A 16,840-nucleotide genomic window follows, 5' to 3' on the forward strand; every position below is an offset into this window, starting at 1 on the left:
AGATACTCTCTGGGGTCGGTTCCGCATATAGGCACAGTGGGAAGAAGTAGTTGTGTATGGTGGCCTATCTTGACAGTTGCTCCTACCTGACTCACGCTAGACTTGTGACCGGTTCCCCGACGCTTTGCGTATGCGCCCCCTTCAGCACAGGAAGTGGGGGACGGGTTTTTTTCTGGTACGGGGTTGCTTTGCTTTACTACCTTTGCGGTACCAAAGCTAGAGAGCCACGCACGACTCCAACGTGAGTACTTGGATGCTGCATGTGCCGTCTGTGCCGTTCGCGGCAGTGTGAGACGCCCGGTCCTTTACTCCTTCCATCGATACATATCGAGCACCATCTGATACCGCTCATCCTTCCTTGACCTAGACATCGTACCCTACTGGGTGTGCGTTGTTGTCAGTACTCACCCTAGCATTCGCAGTAGACCGTGCGTAGGTGCGCGTCGGCCGAGGTGTCGCTCGCGCCTCGATCGCCATCGATCTGAATCGGCGGCACGCCACCGCCCTTCCCGAAAAGGCGCCTCATGCTATCGCGTCGCAATGACCCCCAAAATCCATTGACACTCTTCCACCAACCACCACCATCCTTGCAGACGGCCAGAGACGTCAATCTAACGCATGCGCTCACATGCGAACCATGTGCACCTTCCATGACCCAGCGATGGACGGCACAGGCGTCCGATAACATCACGAGAAGCAACCCCGCTCCACTGTTGGCACTCACCGCAAGTACACAAGCACGGTAGCGCGGCCACCAAGCACCCCAAAATACTCGCCCGCCTCGTAGAAGAGCGACATTCCGAAGGGTGGGCGCTGCCTGCCGACACGCTATATAGGTCGGCCGTTATCTCTCGTGGTTCTTGCTCTTGATACACTTCGTCCCCTGCCTCCTTCCTTGGTCACTGTATGCGTTGGGATCCGTGGACTTGCTGCCTTCGCGCCTTCGTTTCTCGCTCCCAAGAATAGGCCGACTGTAGGGGGAGCGTCTGAAGTTCCCAACGACTTTCCTATGGGGTCAGAAGGCCGGAGACGCCGCTGGGAACGCTGAGTGCTGCCAGAACTTTCGCCTTCTGGACCACCTGTGCCATAGCCCACAGGACCCTTGGTTTCTGTCTGGATGTACTCCTCTTTGACTGGCACGCTGCGCATACCACCTCGTGTTGCTTGCCATGGTGCGTTTTTGGTTGAAGTTGGACTCGTGTTGTAGGCAGGCTCCATCGCTGCGGCAGTGGGTGTGTGGGGCCTGTACCGCTATGTGGACTGCTACGATATGAATTCAGTGCGATCGCTGTCTGTTTTCGATTCATCGGTTGGTTCTCACGCGCAGGAATACATTGATGCTGATACGGACGCCTTGGTCATGGATTTGTCGTTCGTGCTTCTCATCGCGCTGCCATCAACGGGCGTAAACCGGGACGACCGGTACGCAGAGTGTCTTCAATAGCATATCGTGAGATAGGTGAGTTGTCCCTTACGTATTGAATACGCGGCCTCCCACTGAGCATGCTACAGTCTAGATCATGTACCGTAAAGCGCTCTTGTGCGCCTTGCCACCTAATACACGCAGTGCTGATGATTGCTTTGACTGAATCATCGGTCCCATGAGGGCGTGCATCTTTACCCATAAGACGTGATGCAGATGCAGATTATCGTCTGGCTGTCCACGTTTAACTGATTGTCGATGTATGTCTGTTGCTGTACATTCGAGCTTCTCTCCGCATATGGTCGCTGATTGTACCCAATGGGGTCCGTCACAGAAATCTTCCTACAGTCGTCTATGTACCATCAGCAGCTGACAATTCTGAGTAGTCAAAGAGCTGGTCATTTACGTCCTAGGTGCGGACAACGCCCATGCATGGGTATACCTGTGTTGGCCCCGAGGCATATCCCTCAAGGTTCCGAACTTTGACCATATTCTTGCCCCACGGGCACGTTTCTTGTGCGTTGCTTCTTCTTCCCTTCGGTAAAACTCCTAACTCCTTGATCTTTGGGGCCTATGATACCCACAGTCATTGCCAGAATTTCATTCGCGCACCGCCCGTGTCATGCGAACAGAATTGAATAACTGCGCGGTGGTCGGGTGATACCGGAACCGAGGAGACTGGTCACTGGTATGTGAGTGGGGCGACCATGGTTGGTGTCAGACGCGGTGCCTAGGCAGGCGAGGACCGGGTCGCATGGACGAGAAAGGTTCCAGTGCGTTCTGCGGCCGTTCGATGCGCCTGTCGTTGTCTATTGACGTAGGTTCTCGGCGATTGCCGCCGAGGCGACGAGCGTGTACTGAATGCCGGAGAGGGGCTAATTGCCTAAACGAGCGCACGCCTCCAGTTTCCTGCTACTCCCCGCCAGAAAAGGGTCGATCGAAGGACCACGGATGCGCTGTCCCGTCGTTAGTACAAATCAAGACCTGCGGGGCCCCGACCCCACCCCTTCCCTCCTCTCCTCCCCTCCTATCTCGCACTCGCATCAGCCTCGCAACACCTGCAGCCTCCGGTCCTAGCGCCCCCTGCAGCGTCATAATGATTGCCAAAATCCTCGACGACGTTCCGGAGCCGGTCGTCCTCCACGAGGACCTGAAGACTACCTTTACCGGCGTCGTTCACCAAGTCTCCACCCCCGATGCTCCCGTGCATCAGTATCGCGGGATCAAATACGCGACGATACCTGCCCGCTTCCGCCAGTCTAATCTCCTCACGCGCTATCCGCCTGTGACTGATTGCTCGCGACACGGGTAAGTGTATTTGTCACACGATACACAACTTCGCCTAGTATGGGAACTGAACCTCACATTGTCCTGGTTGTAGCCCTATATGCCCACAACCAAGTTTCAAGAGCGTCGAAGAGGAGCTGTTCAATCTCACCGAGGACTGCATTCCCAACCAGGCGCTCGAGCAGTCAGAGTTCGAATGCCTCAACCTCGACATCACATGCCCCGCGAACGTTACACCCGACTCGTATCTGCCAGTCATGCTCTGGATCCACGGGTAAGGCCCCTTCTAGAGTCTCCTGGATTCTGTAACTAACAAGCGATGTCGATGATGATAGGGGTGGGAACCGGGGCTCCGGCGCGAACTGGGTCACCGACGCTGGTCCGATTGTCCAGAAGAGCATCCAGGTTGGCAAGCCCGTCGTCGTCGTATCCATAAAGTACGTGCAATCTCCTTTGCTCAGCCTCTTCGGAATCCGCCTCCGTCTCGGCGCTAGCAGGGGGGGCTAAACTCGAGTATCTAGTTTCCGCTTGGGTCTGCTTGGCTTCGCCGCCAGCGCAGCTCTGCGCGAGGACAACGTAGCCGCAGGTGACGAGGGTGTGGGCAATTACGGTATGAGTCTTCGCCTCCACAGGCTCCTCTGCATCGCTCACGAGGTCTGCTTCTAGGTCTTCGGGACCAAAGAAGAGCGATGGAGTGGGTGCACCGCTTCATTCAGCCCTTCGGCGGCAATCCCAACAACGTCACACTCTTCGGCGAATCGACGGGTGCAGGCGACATCCTATGCCACCTGCACTCCGCCGCGAACGAGGTCGCCCCGCTGTTCCATCGCTCCATCATCCAGAGCGCGATAATTGATCTGGAAGTGCCCACTGTCCACTCTGCGGGCTGGGAGCTCGGGAAGATGCTGTCGACCTTCCGTGTACAAACCGTGGACCAGATGCGCCATATTCCGGTGGACAAGCTTGTGTTACTTGGCCAGAACGTCCGCGCCGTGGACGATGGCGTTTTCTTCCGCCGGGGCTGGACTGGATCTCTTGTCTCGGAACCTGAGGATGACTCTTCAGCGGCACACCATGAGCACCACTCGGAAGCGCATCTCGTCTTGGGACTCAACGGGCTCTCGCATCACCTGAAGGTCGTTCACCACCACACGGACTCCCGTTCCCACTCACACACGAGGACGCCACATCCTTTCCATATCCGCCAACCGCTCATCATTGGCGACTGCGGCGCGGAATCCTTGCTCTGGTCTCTTCCGGCATCGCTGTGGACAGCTGCGGGCGTCGTGAAGAGGATACGCGCCATCTGCCAGTCGCTCACCAAGGCAAACACCATCCTGCGCTCATATGACATCAATGCCGCTACACCTGCAGACGAGCTCCCCGACCGCCTCTTGGAGCTAATCAACGACACACGGTTCGCTTGGCCAACGGAGATGCTCGCGTCAAGTCTACGCTCGGCGCGTGGTGGACACGGCGTCTGGCGCTACGTGTTCGACCAGGAAGGTCCTTCGCGCGGCGTGCCACACCACGCGGTCGACCTCATGTACCTCTTCGACAACGTGCCCTTGCCTTCACTCTCGTCACCCTCGTTCTACGACTGCGACCTTGTACCTGACGAGAACGGCTGCTACTATTCCTCGGACGACGACTCGGATGACGAGTGCATGATCACCAAGTGTACGTCAAGAGAAGACGGCGCCCGGTACGACTACGATGCGGACTGGGCAATGCCGGTTGTCGACGACTGGACGTACTCGCGCGTGCGGAACACCATCCAGGAGCGATGGCTTGCCTTCGCGTATGGAGAGGCGCCTTGGCGGGAAGACAAGGTGTACGTCTTCGGGCCCGAAGGGGAGACCGGCGAGCGGAGCATGCGCATCTTCCAGGCGCGGCGTCGGACGCAAGTATGGAAGGAGGCGCTCGAACCGCTCGGAACCAGCCTCGTGCAGAAGCTCGGCGTCGAGCTCTGCAATGGGCCCCCGGCCGACTCACGCCCGCGGTGGTGAATTTCTGTGCAGATAGGACGGAGTGGTGGACGATAACCCTTTATATACCTCGCCGCCGATTCGTTTCTTTTCTCTTCGGGTTTCGTGCTGTTCGCGAAAACAAAACATCGCTGCATCTCCATCATTACAATCACCATCATCATCCCCTTTTATGCGCATCTATGTATTCGGGTATTTGCATGCTGTCGTCTCGCTTTGTGTGTCGCTACTCTACATCCGATGTACGATCATTTCTCGTGTTGTCCCTCGCATGTTGTACGCACTACTCGCCTTGCATTTACTGGCGTAATCGCATACACATCGAACCACTTTCTACCCGGGTGCATTGGCCTTCCAAAATGTGTGCATGTTCCCATGACTGCCAGAAGAGGGATGAACGAGGCTAAAAGTCGGTGGGAGCATGGGCTGACGCGAAGTTCGAAGCTCGAGTCAAGAGCGCGAGGCACGTGACTAACCCCTCGTGGCGGGCCTTTGGCAGAGCAGATCTGACTTGGGTTTATAGCACCAGCGCTGTCGATTTTTTTCGATGTTCCGCCTTCTCTCTCGCCCCCTCCGTGCCACCACCCTACTCCGCGCCCCGATACACAGAACGATGGCCAACACTCCGGACTTCGTAAGTCGTAGCGGTTAAATTGTCGTCCACGTCTGGCTTACCCCTCTCCGCAGAACAAGGGCCTCTACGCGCCCCTTGCAGAGATTGATCCTGAGGTGCAGAACATCATCGACAAGGAGACATGGAGGCAGTTCTCTGGCCTCGAGCTCATCGCGTCTGAAGTGCGTCCCGACGACCTCATATACCGCTGCTTATCTCGCTGAGCGCACGCGCAGAACTTGACGAGCCGCGCGACGATGGAGGCCAACGGCTCGATTCTCACTAACAAGTACTCGGAGGGTCTCCCCAACGCACGGTACTACGGCGGCAACGAGTATGTCGACGAGCTCGAGCTCCTCTGCCAGAAGCGCGCTCTCCAGGCGTTCCACCTCGACCCCGCTCAGTGGGGTGTCAACGTCCAGCCTTACTCTGGTTCTGTACGTAATCTCGCTCTTCCGTTCTTCCGTCCGAGATTGACTGATGGGCGTTCTGCTGCGCGTGATATTCGCTGCTGTAGACGGCGAACTTTGCGGCCCTCACTGCTCTCATTCAGCCCCAGGACCGTTTGATGGGTCTTGGTCTTCCGGATGGCGGTCACTTGACGCACGGGTACTACGTACGTACTCCTATCGGGCCACTCCAGCTTTCAGAAGGCTAATGCGGCCTCATCACAGACCGCGAAGAAGAAGATGACTGCGTCTTCCATCTACTTCCAGTCCTTACCCTATTCACTCGACCCCGAGACGCAGCTTATCGACTACAAGGGCGTCGCCAAGCTGGCCAAGATCTACAAGCCCCGTCTGCTTATCTGCGGTGCCTCCGCGTACCCCCGCGACTGGGACTACAAAATTCTCCGCGAGATCGCCGACGAGCATGGCGCGTACCTCATGGCTGACATCGCGCACACCAGCGGTCTCGTCGCCGCTGGGGAGCTCGCGGATCCCTTCCAGTATTGTGACGTCGTCACCACCACTACGCACAAGACTCTCCGCGGTCCGCGTGCTGGTCTCATCTTCTTCAAGAGGGATTCGGACAAGGCGAAGGACCTCGAGAAGCGCGTGAATGACGCTGTGTTCCCTGCGTGCCAGGGTGGTCCTCATAACAACGTACATCTTCTACCGTTGTTGTAGGAGTGTACGATCTGACTCCTTTTTGATAGACCATCGCTGGTATCGCTACTGCCCTCCACCAGGCATGCCAACCTACCTGGAAGGCGTACGCGAAGCAGGTCATTGCGAACGCAACGACGCTCGGCAAGGAGCTCGTCGCCCGCGGCTACAAGCTCCAGACATCCGGCACGGACAACCACCTCGTCCTCTGGGACCTCCGCCCGCTCGGCCTCACTGGCTCGAAGCTTGAGAAGCTCTGCGACATCGTCGGCATCACCATCAACAGTGCGTCCTCCCTAGCTTTTTTTCTCGCCTCCGCTTCCTGACATAGATACCCTTGCAGAGAACGCCGTCTCAGGTGACACGAATGCCCAGGTCCCCGGCGGCATCCGCCTCGGCACCGCCGCGCTCACGTCGCGCAACATGACCGAGGACGACATGAAGGTCGTTGCGGACTTCCTCCACCGCGCCGTCCAGCTTTCGCTCACGCTCCAGAAGGAGGCGGGCAGCAAGCTCCTCAAGGACTTCGTCCGCGTCGCGACCACGCCCGCGGATGGTAAGGTGGGCGCGCAGCAGGTCGCCGGCCTCCGCAAGGAGGTCCGCGAGTTCGCGCGCAGGTGGCCCCTCCCCGGCGTCGACGTCTCGACGCTCACTCGTCCTGCCGGCATCGAGGCGGATGATTAGGGGTCGAACACTTTGGCTTGCTCGCGTTAGAGATGTCAGGGGGGCGATTGGTCGATCTGTTTGTATCATATGTGTGTAGAGGAGAGAGGGTAGCGTTTGCTTTGGATCATGCCGGTTAGGACAGTAGAGGTAAAATAGTCAGTGTCGGGTATTCAACACGCCCCGGCCTTCCCAGACTTTCAACATATCTGGGTTGTTCATGTATCAATAGATTCCACTCTATAATTCGCAATGCACATTGTAACAGCGTTCTTCAACAGCGTTCTTGCCCAATGTTGGTCAGGCTTCGCATTCGGTGAGTGGACCGGGTGGAGCGTGGTTGAGAGGACCCAGAGCGAGATGATCGGCGAACACGATTCATCAAGCTCAAGTATTGAGGGGCAGTTGGGCATTCTCCCCGCCCCTTGCCAGTGCTGGGACCCACCCGATTAGTTCTCTGAGTGGACAGCGGGGAAACGACCTCGTGACATCAAGCCATAGTTTTGGGCTGATGTTCTGCGAGGATTGGGCAACAGGTTGATCCACCTCAATGTGTCTGTGGTGAAGCAAGACTAAAAACGCCGAAAACAGATGCATACTGCCACGGCGAGGTTCGAACTCACGGCGACTGGCCCTTGACTTCAATGCAGCCACGCTGTAACCAACTCAGCCACTAGGCTTCACACTTCTGACAGCACCTTGACATCAAGGGCAATGTGGGACGGGGAATTTCGGTGCACATGGGGAGGGACGGATTGGGCGAGAGCGACAAAGTCGACGTTGCTCTCCCTCCTCCTTCGCCGGGTCGCGTTCAGCATGCAGCCTACTCTCATTCGCCGTCAGCTCGGTGGCCTCGTTCCCCCCAAAGTCGCCACCCCGTCCCTCCTCGTAAGTCGTCCTCTTCCCGACCGTCATTCGTCGCCATGTCCCGTTGTTGCTCATCGCGGATTCTCAACCAGTCGTCTGGTACGGGCGCAGGCCTTGGCCCGCTCGTCAACTTCTACTCCAAGCTCCCCAAGGGTCCCGCTCCTACTTCTGCGGGGGGCATCAAAGCGCGTTTCTTCAATGGCAAGAACGCGTCTGCAGCACCCCTGCTGTTCGGCATCCTCGCCATCTTCTCTCTGGGCTACACCATTGACTACCAGAGTGCGTCCGATTCGCTATTCTGATTGAATTCGAGGACCAGCATTGCTAACGAGGGCGGGGACATTGTTGTTCTGGGTCTGATTTGGGTCGTTAGTGCACTTGAGTGAGTGTTTTTCTTTCTCGTGTCGCGTCACATCGGTTTGATGAAGACCGTCCATTTCCTCTAGAGCACCACAAGAACCACGCTCACTAAGCTCCGAGTTGAGATGCGGGTCCAGAAATGGTAGAGATAGATCGCACTGTGTATGGACAGGTGAAATTGCATTCGCCCGCGCTGCTACCTCGTCGACGTGGCCAAACAAGCTTTGGACTTCGTCCATCGTCTCTTCCGTCAAGTCCGCGGGCCTTACGTGGCCTCGTAGGCTGTCGATCATATCATCACCGTTGGTTGCCGCTAGCTTCGGAGGTCGCGACCGGCTTGTGTCGCATCTGCGGTCGACGGCTAAGTTGAGTGAAATTCCGTTGTGTCTGGATCATAGTCTCCACCTGGACTGTGGATAGTATTGCGCGGGTTGTTATGAGATACAAGCACTGGCTCTGAACCGTGTGTAATTCTCAGATTTTGTTACTGCATCCGTATGTTGGTGGGACGCTCTGGTCAACGTGATGCGCGTATGCCAACCGCGATGCCCTTGCGCCATAGTTGGTTTGCAACGATACAGTTTCAAGACATGTCATCGCCCTGGTTCATGTGTTAATCATCGGCCTTGAGCTTGATGGAGGATTCTATTCGCAGTAGTCGGTTCAGAGGTATGTTCGTCATTCGGCGCTAGCCTGCACATATCAAAGATACTCACGACGAGGGTTCTAATAACACACCGCATACACCAGCGCAAAGATGACAGAAGATGAAACCTGCGCTCGGTTCCATGCTCACTTGAGCATATTTAGCACATGGACATCGTGCAGGTGGTCTTGTAACAATGCGCTTGTGCTACGCGCGCGTTCGCGGCTCCACCTGCTCCAACTGCGATGCTCTTGCACAACAACGGGGGACGACAACGGCAGCAACACCCTTTGTGTTCCCGTATCCGATGCTTCCCATCCGCTGCGACTGCGCCATTGTGTGTGTTGCGCGGCGATCCTCCGGGACGACGAATGTGACGAGATCAGCACCCTCGATGGAACGGTGCGCCCTCAGGGGGCGTTTACCAGCCCGGGCGTATATAATGCATGGGCTCTCCAGCTGGGTTGTTCCCTCAGAACAATACCTTGTTCACAGTCCTCTGAGCCCGGTGCTAGAGTTTCTTTCCCTTTCTCCCTTCGCTGCTTACCACCTGCCTCTCGTCTCGTTCACGTCATCCGTTTGCTCTCGACGCTTTCCACTCATTGTATCGTGTACTGTCCATCCATTCACGCTCCACTTCCACGTCCGTGCCAATCCCTCCATAATCTTTCACCATGATCTCTGCGAAGTTTTCCACCTTCGTCTTCCTCGCCCTCGCGGCGTTCTCAGCGGCCGCCCCCGCCGACTTCCAGAAGCAGAACGCGCTCGACGCGCAGAAGCTCAACGCCAAGTTCGCGTCCCTCACCGCGGACTCGTCCTGCAAGGGTACGTCCCGTTCCAGCCCCTCTACTTGCTATGCACTCAGTTGCTGACGAGACGTGTTCCCTGTTCACAGAGGGCGACCAGGCATGCGTGAACGGCGGCTTCGCGCAGTGCGTGGGCGGCAAGTTCCAGGTGTCGGGCTGCTCCGCCGGCACGCAGTGCTTCGCGCTCCCCCTCGTCAACAAGCAGGGCACCTCCATTGCCTGCGACAGCGCCGACGACGCCGCGGCGCGCATGTCGGCCGCAGGCGTGTCTGGCGGCGTCGACGGCAAGGGCGGCAGCGGCTCGTCCTCCGGCTCGTCTGGGTCATCGGGCTCGAGCGACTCGGGCTCGACTGACACTGGGGCGAACGCTACGGCCACCGATGGCAGCGCTGGCTCGACTGCGACCGCCACGGACGGCTCCGCTGGCTCGACTGCTACGGCTACCGACGGGTCGTCCGACTCGACTGCGACGGACACCTCCATTGCCTCCGCTACGGACACCGCCGTCGGCTCGACTGACACCTCGATCGCTACGGCCACCGATACCTCTGGCGCGGCTGGCTCGACTGACACTTCTGTCGCGACTGCCACGGACACCTCCGGTGCTGCTGGCTCCACAGACACTTCGGTTGCGACCGCGACCGACACTGGCGTTGGGGCGACTGACACGTCCATTGCGACCGCCACGGACACTGGCGTCGGCTCCACCGACACGTCTGTCGCGACCGCTACGGACACCGGCGTCGGCTCCGGAGCGACTGCGACGGACTGCGCAGCCCAGCAGACAGTTACGGTGACCGTCACCGCCGGTGCGGGCAACGCCACTGCGACCGACACGAGCATCGCGACCGCCACGGACACGTCTGGCGCTGCCGGCTCGACGGACACGAGCGTCGCGACCGCCACCGACACCTCCGGGGCCGCTGGCTCGACCGACACCTCCATTGCCACGGCCACGGACACGTCTGGTGCTGCTGGCTCGACTGATACGGCCGTCGCTACTGGGACCGACACCGCAGTCGGCTCGACCGACACGGGCATCTCGACCGCCTCCGCCACGGACGGCAGCGCTGGCTCGACCGACACTGCCGTCGCGACTGGCACCGATACCTCTGTTGCGACTGCGACCGACTCGACTGGGGCCGGGGCGACCGACACGATCGTCGCGTCCATTGCGACTGCCACTGGGTCCGCGACGGACGGCGCGTCCCTCCCGAGCTACACTGGGGCGTCGGATAACGCGAGCTCTGGCTCGGATTCGGGCTCTGGCGCAGACTCGGGCTCGTCCAAGCACCGCTCGAAGTTCGCTCTCAACCGCTTGTGAGCTGACCCGGCCCCTCGGGCTGTGAGTAGTGCCCTGGAGAGAGGGGGGACACGATTGCGTTTCTGCACTTCGCTTCGCTGGACGGACGGACGGACGGACGGACGGACATTTCACATCGCGATGTATGGACACGTATACGTACACGTACACCACCATCGCCCGCACCCGCTACGCTGCCGAAGTGCTCTGGGGCGCGCGGGGCGGGTCGTTTTACGTCTTGTAGCTTAAGTTATACCTTCGAATGACATGCGGACGCCCCAGAGCGTGGTCAGAAAGCGCAAACAGTGATATGCTTCGGGCGAGGTCATCTCCGGCCAAGGGTATATGCATGCCCACATGTATGCCCGGGGTCGTCTTGCCAAGTGCTCTGAAGCTTTCCATCGAAGGCCGGCTCTATCCACTGGCCCGTGCCGTGAGGCGGGCCGGGTCCACTTGCCAAAGCGTTTGCGTGCGCGGTAGTAGCATTAGAGTTTGAGAGCATCCCTATTGCCCCGTGTCGTTGTCCTGGACTTCCCAACAAGGACTCGGCGTCCTGAGGCTGAGCCTGTTGTATGCATGATATGATAGTAACAGGTCAAAGAAGCCTCACTGAGTGTGTGGTCGGCGATGGAAACGGGGAGGGCCTCTAACGTCGAACACGCCGAGGATTTGGTTTCGAGTCGGCCCGGTCCGAGGAAGACGGCATAGATCTGTGACGACAAGCCTTGCGTTGTCGCTCTTCAGGTCTTAAGTAGCAGAAACGGCGGTGAGATCTGTAGAGTGTTTCAAGAAATACCGGTCCAGCGAACTTCGAGCGGCTGTGGTAAACCTCCAGGTAGCTGCAAGTACTTAGCATCCTGATAAGTAGAGTGGCTACGGATAGCGTCCTGCTCAACGATGATACGTGTGCGAAAGGGAGAATGAGGGTGGGAAGGGGAAGAAGAGTTGAGGCGGAGAGGTCCGTGCCTGATGCAGGGGAGATGGGATTGCACGCAGAACGTCCATCGCCAGTCCCCATTACCCTCCACCGCTCCCCCTCCGGGCCTCCTATACTGCGTCTCACTGCCGGCAGCGACGTCTTGAGCACCGTACTTGCCTCGCTGCGCTCCGACCCCGCATTTGCTTTGCTTCGCCCGCCTACCACTTGACACTCGCGCCCGGCGCGCTGCGCACTTCTGAGTCCATTCTGCTATAATAGTCCATCCCTTCGGCTCCCCGCCCGTACACTCTGCACCGTCCCTTCACCCTACCACCTACACTTCTGGACTCTAAGACGGCCACAATGATCAGACACAAGAGCAAGCCGACCCCGCGGGAGATCTACTTGGAGAAGAAGAGGCGCGAGGAGGAGGAGAAGGATGCCAGTCTGCCGCCCGGGCTCGTCAACCACGGGAACACCTGCTTCATGAACTCGACGCTCCAGGGCGTACGTCTCCTCCGTCCCTCAATCGGTATGCGAGTGTCTGACTACGGTCTCTCTGCACAGCTCATCGCGACGCGCCCACTACACGACTTGGTGCACTTCCAGTCCGTGCCCACATCCCTCCAGCCTCCGGAGGGCCCCTCCATTCTCGCCAGACGATCACCGCAGCTTACGAACGGCCATGGCATAGGGGGCGCGGACGAGCTTGCGTGGACCGAGGGCATGCCGCTCGGCGATATCTTCACCACCATCATGCGCAAGGCTTGGGACATCCAGGATGCGAAGCGACGGGAGACTATGAGTCCCAAGTGAGTAATCTTCCTCTCATTCATGTCATACGCGGACTCTGCGGCAGCGCACAACGCTCAATGTGCGATGCGACACTACCTATGGGTAGGCTATACTTCTGTTGGGGCATTGGGCAGGAGCCGGTGGCCAACCCCAGAATGTGGAAGTTTGGGGTGGCTTCCTCAACATGCATTTCATGCGTTCCATTCCATGTGCGCCCACCTTCGCAATCATCATTGTGAAGGATTGTGAGCTGCCGTCATGATTCGTCCTATATTGCCGGAGAATGATCGTTACTACTATTTTCGTGGGGGGTATTGTCGATATTGACTGTTTTGGCTCTCAGGGAGATCCTCACCACTATAGGCCGCAAATACGACCAATACCTCGACTTCCGGCAACAGGATGCTCACGAATTCCTACGACATATGCTGGACGCCATGCGCATGGAGGAGCTTGATGTGAGTAACTGCCTTTGTTCAGCTTTGGGGGTGAAAGAGGCCGTAGGGCTGTAGCCGTTTAGTCCGGCCTCTCGTGCGGTGCCCGTATGTGGTTGAGGACGCGCAGCGGCAGCGAAGCGCGACAACCCCGGATATAGAACCGCGATATTCTTGGCCAGAGCGACTCCATCGCATCCATGGGGCTAGCCGGATACTGACTACATGCGTTCATGCAGATTATCAAAAAACGCCAGCCCCCGCCCTCCAGTACAAAACGGAAACGCGCCCGCGGCGGGAGCGAGCCGAAATCCACACCACCACCTCTCCCTTCCCCCGCTCTGTCACAGTCCGATCCGCCAGCGCAAGCGCACAGTCCCGGCATCCCGTCAACCCCGCCACAGCTACCCCAACAAACACCTGACCTCGACCGCCCGCTGCCCCCAGTACCGAACGGGGGCGAGAAGCTCGAGTCGTTCGTGGACATGCTCTTCGGGGGCCAGCTCGCGAGCATCCTCGTCTGCGAGAAGTGCAAGAAGGTGTCGGTGACGTACGAGGACTTCAACGACCTCAGCCTGAGCATCAAGCCCGAGGACTACGTCAACAAGCACCACCGGAAGCGCGACCGCATCAAGCGCATCGCGCGCAAGCTCCGCATCCGGCCCCCTGCCGCGTACGGCAGCGGTAGTGCGAATGACAGTGCGGGCTCGAGCGCGAAGGCGCGCGCGTCGTCGGTGCCTACGAGTCCCGTTAGGCGGAGCTCGGAGCTCGCGCTGCACGAGGAGGAGCCGCCGACGAGCGTGGATCCGAGGCGGAGGAGCTTTGACCATCCGGGGGAAGACGAGAGGAGGGACGCGGTGGCTAGGCTGGTGAGCACTGTGTCTGCGCCTTCTGGGTTAGACTCGGCGATTGCGGAGGACGACGAGACAGACGCGGCGGAGCGGGAGAAGGAGACGGAGTTGGAGCGCGCGGAGGAGACCGACGCGTTTGAGACGGAGGGCGGGACCGACTGGACGCACGTAGGGGCGGACGGTCCTGGCTGGGGAGCGGGCGCGGGGTCGGAGGAGAAGCCTAAGGACAAGCAGGGCAAGGAGAAGGACGACGCGTGGGGCAAGATTGCGCGGCGGATCAGCGTGTCGATGAAGCTCGGAGGGCGGGAGAAGGATCGCGAGAAGGACAAGGACAAGGACTCGCGCCCGTCGAGTCGCGCGAGTGAGCGCGGTCGCAAGCCTGACATCAAGGACGCGTTCCGTGTGAAGCGTAGCGAGACACGCTCGCCGCGAATGACGTCTCTTGCGCCCGGTGCTTCGGCGCATGAGCCTGCTCCCGAGGCAGCGGACGCGTCGGAGGTGGCCAAGCGAGCGACCTCGCCCACACCAAACTCTCCCCGGATTTCTTCGCCTCTGCGACCGCCGTACTCGCGCCGATCGTCGGCGAATCCATTTGCCCGCAGCAATCACGAACCACCGATCAAGTCGCGAGCCGTCTCCGTCGACCCCAAGATGTCCGAGGAGGACATGGCGTACCTCCGACGTATCCTAGCGGACGTGCACCCCGTCACAGGTAACCCTCTGTCGATCCTCCAGACCGCGTTCTCAGGGAACGGGCCCGTCAGCGCTGGACAGGTCGGCAACACCGCGGCGCTGGCTACGCAGGTGCTATGGGCGAAGCTTGGCCACCTACCAGGCATCGAGGAGTGCTTGCGCATGTTCACAGCCGTCGAGATCTTGGACGGGGAGAATATGGTTGGCTGTCATCGTTGCTGGAAGATTGCCAACGGGTTGTACATACTGCCTTTGCGGAGCAAGGATGGCTTCGATGCAGACTCTGACACGGAGAGCGACGAATCCTCCGGTGACGACTCGTCAGACCAGAGCGCCGATAAGGCGCCCATTTCCGTCAATCCCGCACGGTCGGCGACTGAACCTAGCAGGAGCGAGACGGAGGACAGCGGGGTGCTCTCGTCACCAGATTTGAGCAGTGGTCGAGTGTCGCCGGCATCGACCTCTCTTGTCTCGACGGTTGTCACCCAGGCCCAAAGCAGACCGGGAGACACTGCGTCAGTGTCATCCGCTCCGACGACCATTACCGTACCTCCATCCGAGTCTTCTACGTCTATGTTGCATGCGCGCAAAGACAGCCTCTTGTCTCCCCAGCCTTCGACATACGGGGGCCTTCCAATTCCCCAGATATCTACGACGGAACCTGACACTCCCGACGGTGGCATACTAGGCCCTGCTTTATCCAGGGATTCATGGACACAGACTTGGCCCTCGACTCGCGCAGTGGTTGGCATGTCACTGTCCGATGACTCTCTCCTTACGCCGAAACGGCGGCGACACAGAAGAGCGCTCAGGAAGGATGGCTTAGACGATAGCGGGTCGAGTTCAGATGACGACTTTGATGACTCCGCGAGTGATACCTCCGCACCCTCGTCCGCCTCCGAAAGCTCGGCTTCCCCATTTGTTTCCCCGAGGTCGTCCGTGGAGAAGTTAACCGACCCTAACCCGCCATCGGAGCTCCCGTCGCCCAAACCAGCGCATCGCGTCCAGGATAAGAAGGTTCCGCGATCAAAACAAGTCGTGCCCCGGAGGATGTACAAGCGCTACCTGATCAGCACACCTCCCCCGATCCTCGTCATCCATCTCAAGCGCTTCCAGCAGACGAACAAGTCGCATGCGATGTCGTTCTCAGGCGGGTTCAAGAAGCTGGACGAGTTCGTGTCGTTTCCGGAGTACCTCGATCTTGCTCCGTTCCTCGTTCCGAAACGGGAGGATTTTGTTGGGAAAGCGGGCAAGGGCAAGACCAAGCAGCAAGAGAAGTGTATGTACCGGCTATATGCCGTGGTCGTGCACATTGGCAACATGGTATGTTCCCCGTGCTATTCGACTGATGAAGTGTGCTGACCATGCTTGCTCAGCTCGGTGGACACTACATCGCATACACTGCACTTCCCAACAGTGTCCCTGCACCCGGTCCCACAACGCCCTCTTCTGAGTTAGACAAACCTGTCCTGCCGTCGTCGGGCAGCTCTGACTCGCATGTAAGCCAAACGTCGGAGACTCAGCGCCCGACGCGGAAGTGGGCGTATATTAGCGACTCTACCGTAAAACTGACGACGCTCGAGGAGGTCCTCAAGGCCAAGGCCTATATTTGCATGTACGAGCGCGTCTGATTGACCCCACTATAACCCATTCTTTCTGGACTGCATTCGCCCCCGATACCCACTAGCCTTGCACACTATCGCTCGCTCTCATCTCAGACCATGTTCGTCATTGCCGACTTCTACGCCGTACACCATATATCATCTCTGCGTGTACAGCATACCATCAGCAACTATCCTGGGGGACGATGCTTGATTAAGTTACAATCACAGCAACCACGCTACTCTAACAGCAATGTATACCTAACTTATCCCTACAACACTACGAATGCGAGCACGTATTGTTAGAAGTCAATCTGTAGGGTTTTGTTGTACTGTAGAACCACTGTCGCGCCCCCCAATAATACCCTGTTGTAGAGGGTCCTGGGAAGCACCGGAGGACGCCGAGTATTCACCGGTATTGTTGGCTTTCCGACATCGAGCTGCAATAGTAGCTGTGAATAGGCCAGCAGAAGGGGTTGCAG

At 58.6% G+C, this 16,840-nt stretch overlaps 5 protein-coding genes and 1 non-coding gene across 6 annotated transcripts; 5 read left to right on the forward strand and 1 right to left on the reverse strand.

Annotated features, from left to right (window-relative positions):
* Positions 1 to 2,471: 2,471 nt before the first annotated feature.
* DICSQDRAFT_81835 (carboxylesterase) lies at positions 2,472 to 5,023 on the forward strand. The gene is made up of 5 exons (XM_007363266.1): positions 2,472 to 2,731; positions 2,805 to 2,984; positions 3,046 to 3,147; positions 3,232 to 3,320; positions 3,377 to 5,023. The coding sequence occupies exons 1-5, from the start codon at positions 2,520 to 2,522 to the stop codon at positions 4,717 to 4,719; spliced, it is 1,926 nt and encodes a 641-aa protein (XP_007363328.1). The 5' UTR covers positions 2,472 to 2,519; the 3' UTR covers positions 4,720 to 5,023.
* A 220-nt stretch (positions 5,024 to 5,243) lies between these two features.
* Positions 5,244 to 7,358, forward strand: DICSQDRAFT_178906 (SHMT-domain-containing protein; the record flags this gene model as incomplete). Its single annotated transcript, XM_007363267.1, has 7 exons — positions 5,244 to 5,332; positions 5,386 to 5,493; positions 5,548 to 5,748; positions 5,829 to 5,927; positions 5,986 to 6,417; positions 6,471 to 6,705; positions 6,764 to 7,358. Coding segments are annotated over 7 exons (1,505 nt in total), but the record flags the coding sequence as incomplete, so codon positions are not given.
* Positions 7,359 to 7,681: 323 nt separating this feature from the next.
* DICSQDRAFT_t57 lies at positions 7,682 to 7,763 on the reverse strand. Its single transcript has one exon. It is a non-coding gene; the product is annotated as a tRNA-Asn (tRNA).
* A 136-nt stretch (positions 7,764 to 7,899) lies between these two features.
* On the forward strand, positions 7,900 to 8,548 carry DICSQDRAFT_178907 (uncharacterized protein; the record flags this gene model as incomplete). Its single annotated transcript, XM_007363268.1, has 4 exons — positions 7,900 to 7,971; positions 8,043 to 8,229; positions 8,324 to 8,332; positions 8,397 to 8,548. The coding sequence occupies 4 exons, from the start codon at positions 7,900 to 7,902 to the stop codon at positions 8,420 to 8,422; spliced, it is 294 nt and encodes a 97-aa protein (XP_007363330.1). The 3' UTR covers positions 8,423 to 8,548.
* A 240-nt stretch (positions 8,549 to 8,788) lies between these two features.
* Positions 8,789 to 11,365, forward strand: DICSQDRAFT_160205 (uncharacterized protein). The gene is made up of 3 exons (XM_007363269.1): positions 8,789 to 8,979; positions 9,061 to 9,781; positions 9,852 to 11,365. Exons 2-3 carry the CDS (start codon positions 9,631 to 9,633, stop codon positions 11,084 to 11,086), a joined length of 1,386 nt encoding a protein of 461 aa, XP_007363331.1. The 5' UTR covers positions 8,789 to 8,979; positions 9,061 to 9,630; the 3' UTR covers positions 11,087 to 11,365.
* Positions 11,366 to 12,310: 945 nt separating this feature from the next.
* On the forward strand, positions 12,311 to 16,614 carry DICSQDRAFT_101483 (cysteine proteinase). Its single transcript, XM_007363270.1, has 5 exons — positions 12,311 to 12,491; positions 12,552 to 12,796; positions 13,123 to 13,237; positions 13,453 to 16,080; positions 16,134 to 16,614. The coding sequence occupies exons 1-5, from the start codon at positions 12,348 to 12,350 to the stop codon at positions 16,386 to 16,388; spliced, it is 3,387 nt and encodes a 1,128-aa protein (XP_007363332.1). The 5' UTR covers positions 12,311 to 12,347; the 3' UTR covers positions 16,389 to 16,614.
* Positions 16,615 to 16,840: the final 226 nt, after the last annotated feature.

Source organism: Dichomitus squalens (genome assembly GCF_000275845.1).
Source record: "Dichomitus squalens LYAD-421 SS1 unplaced genomic scaffold DICSQscaffold_6, whole genome shotgun sequence".
Classification (NCBI taxonomy): domain Eukaryota; kingdom Fungi; phylum Basidiomycota; class Agaricomycetes; order Polyporales; family Polyporaceae; genus Dichomitus; species Dichomitus squalens.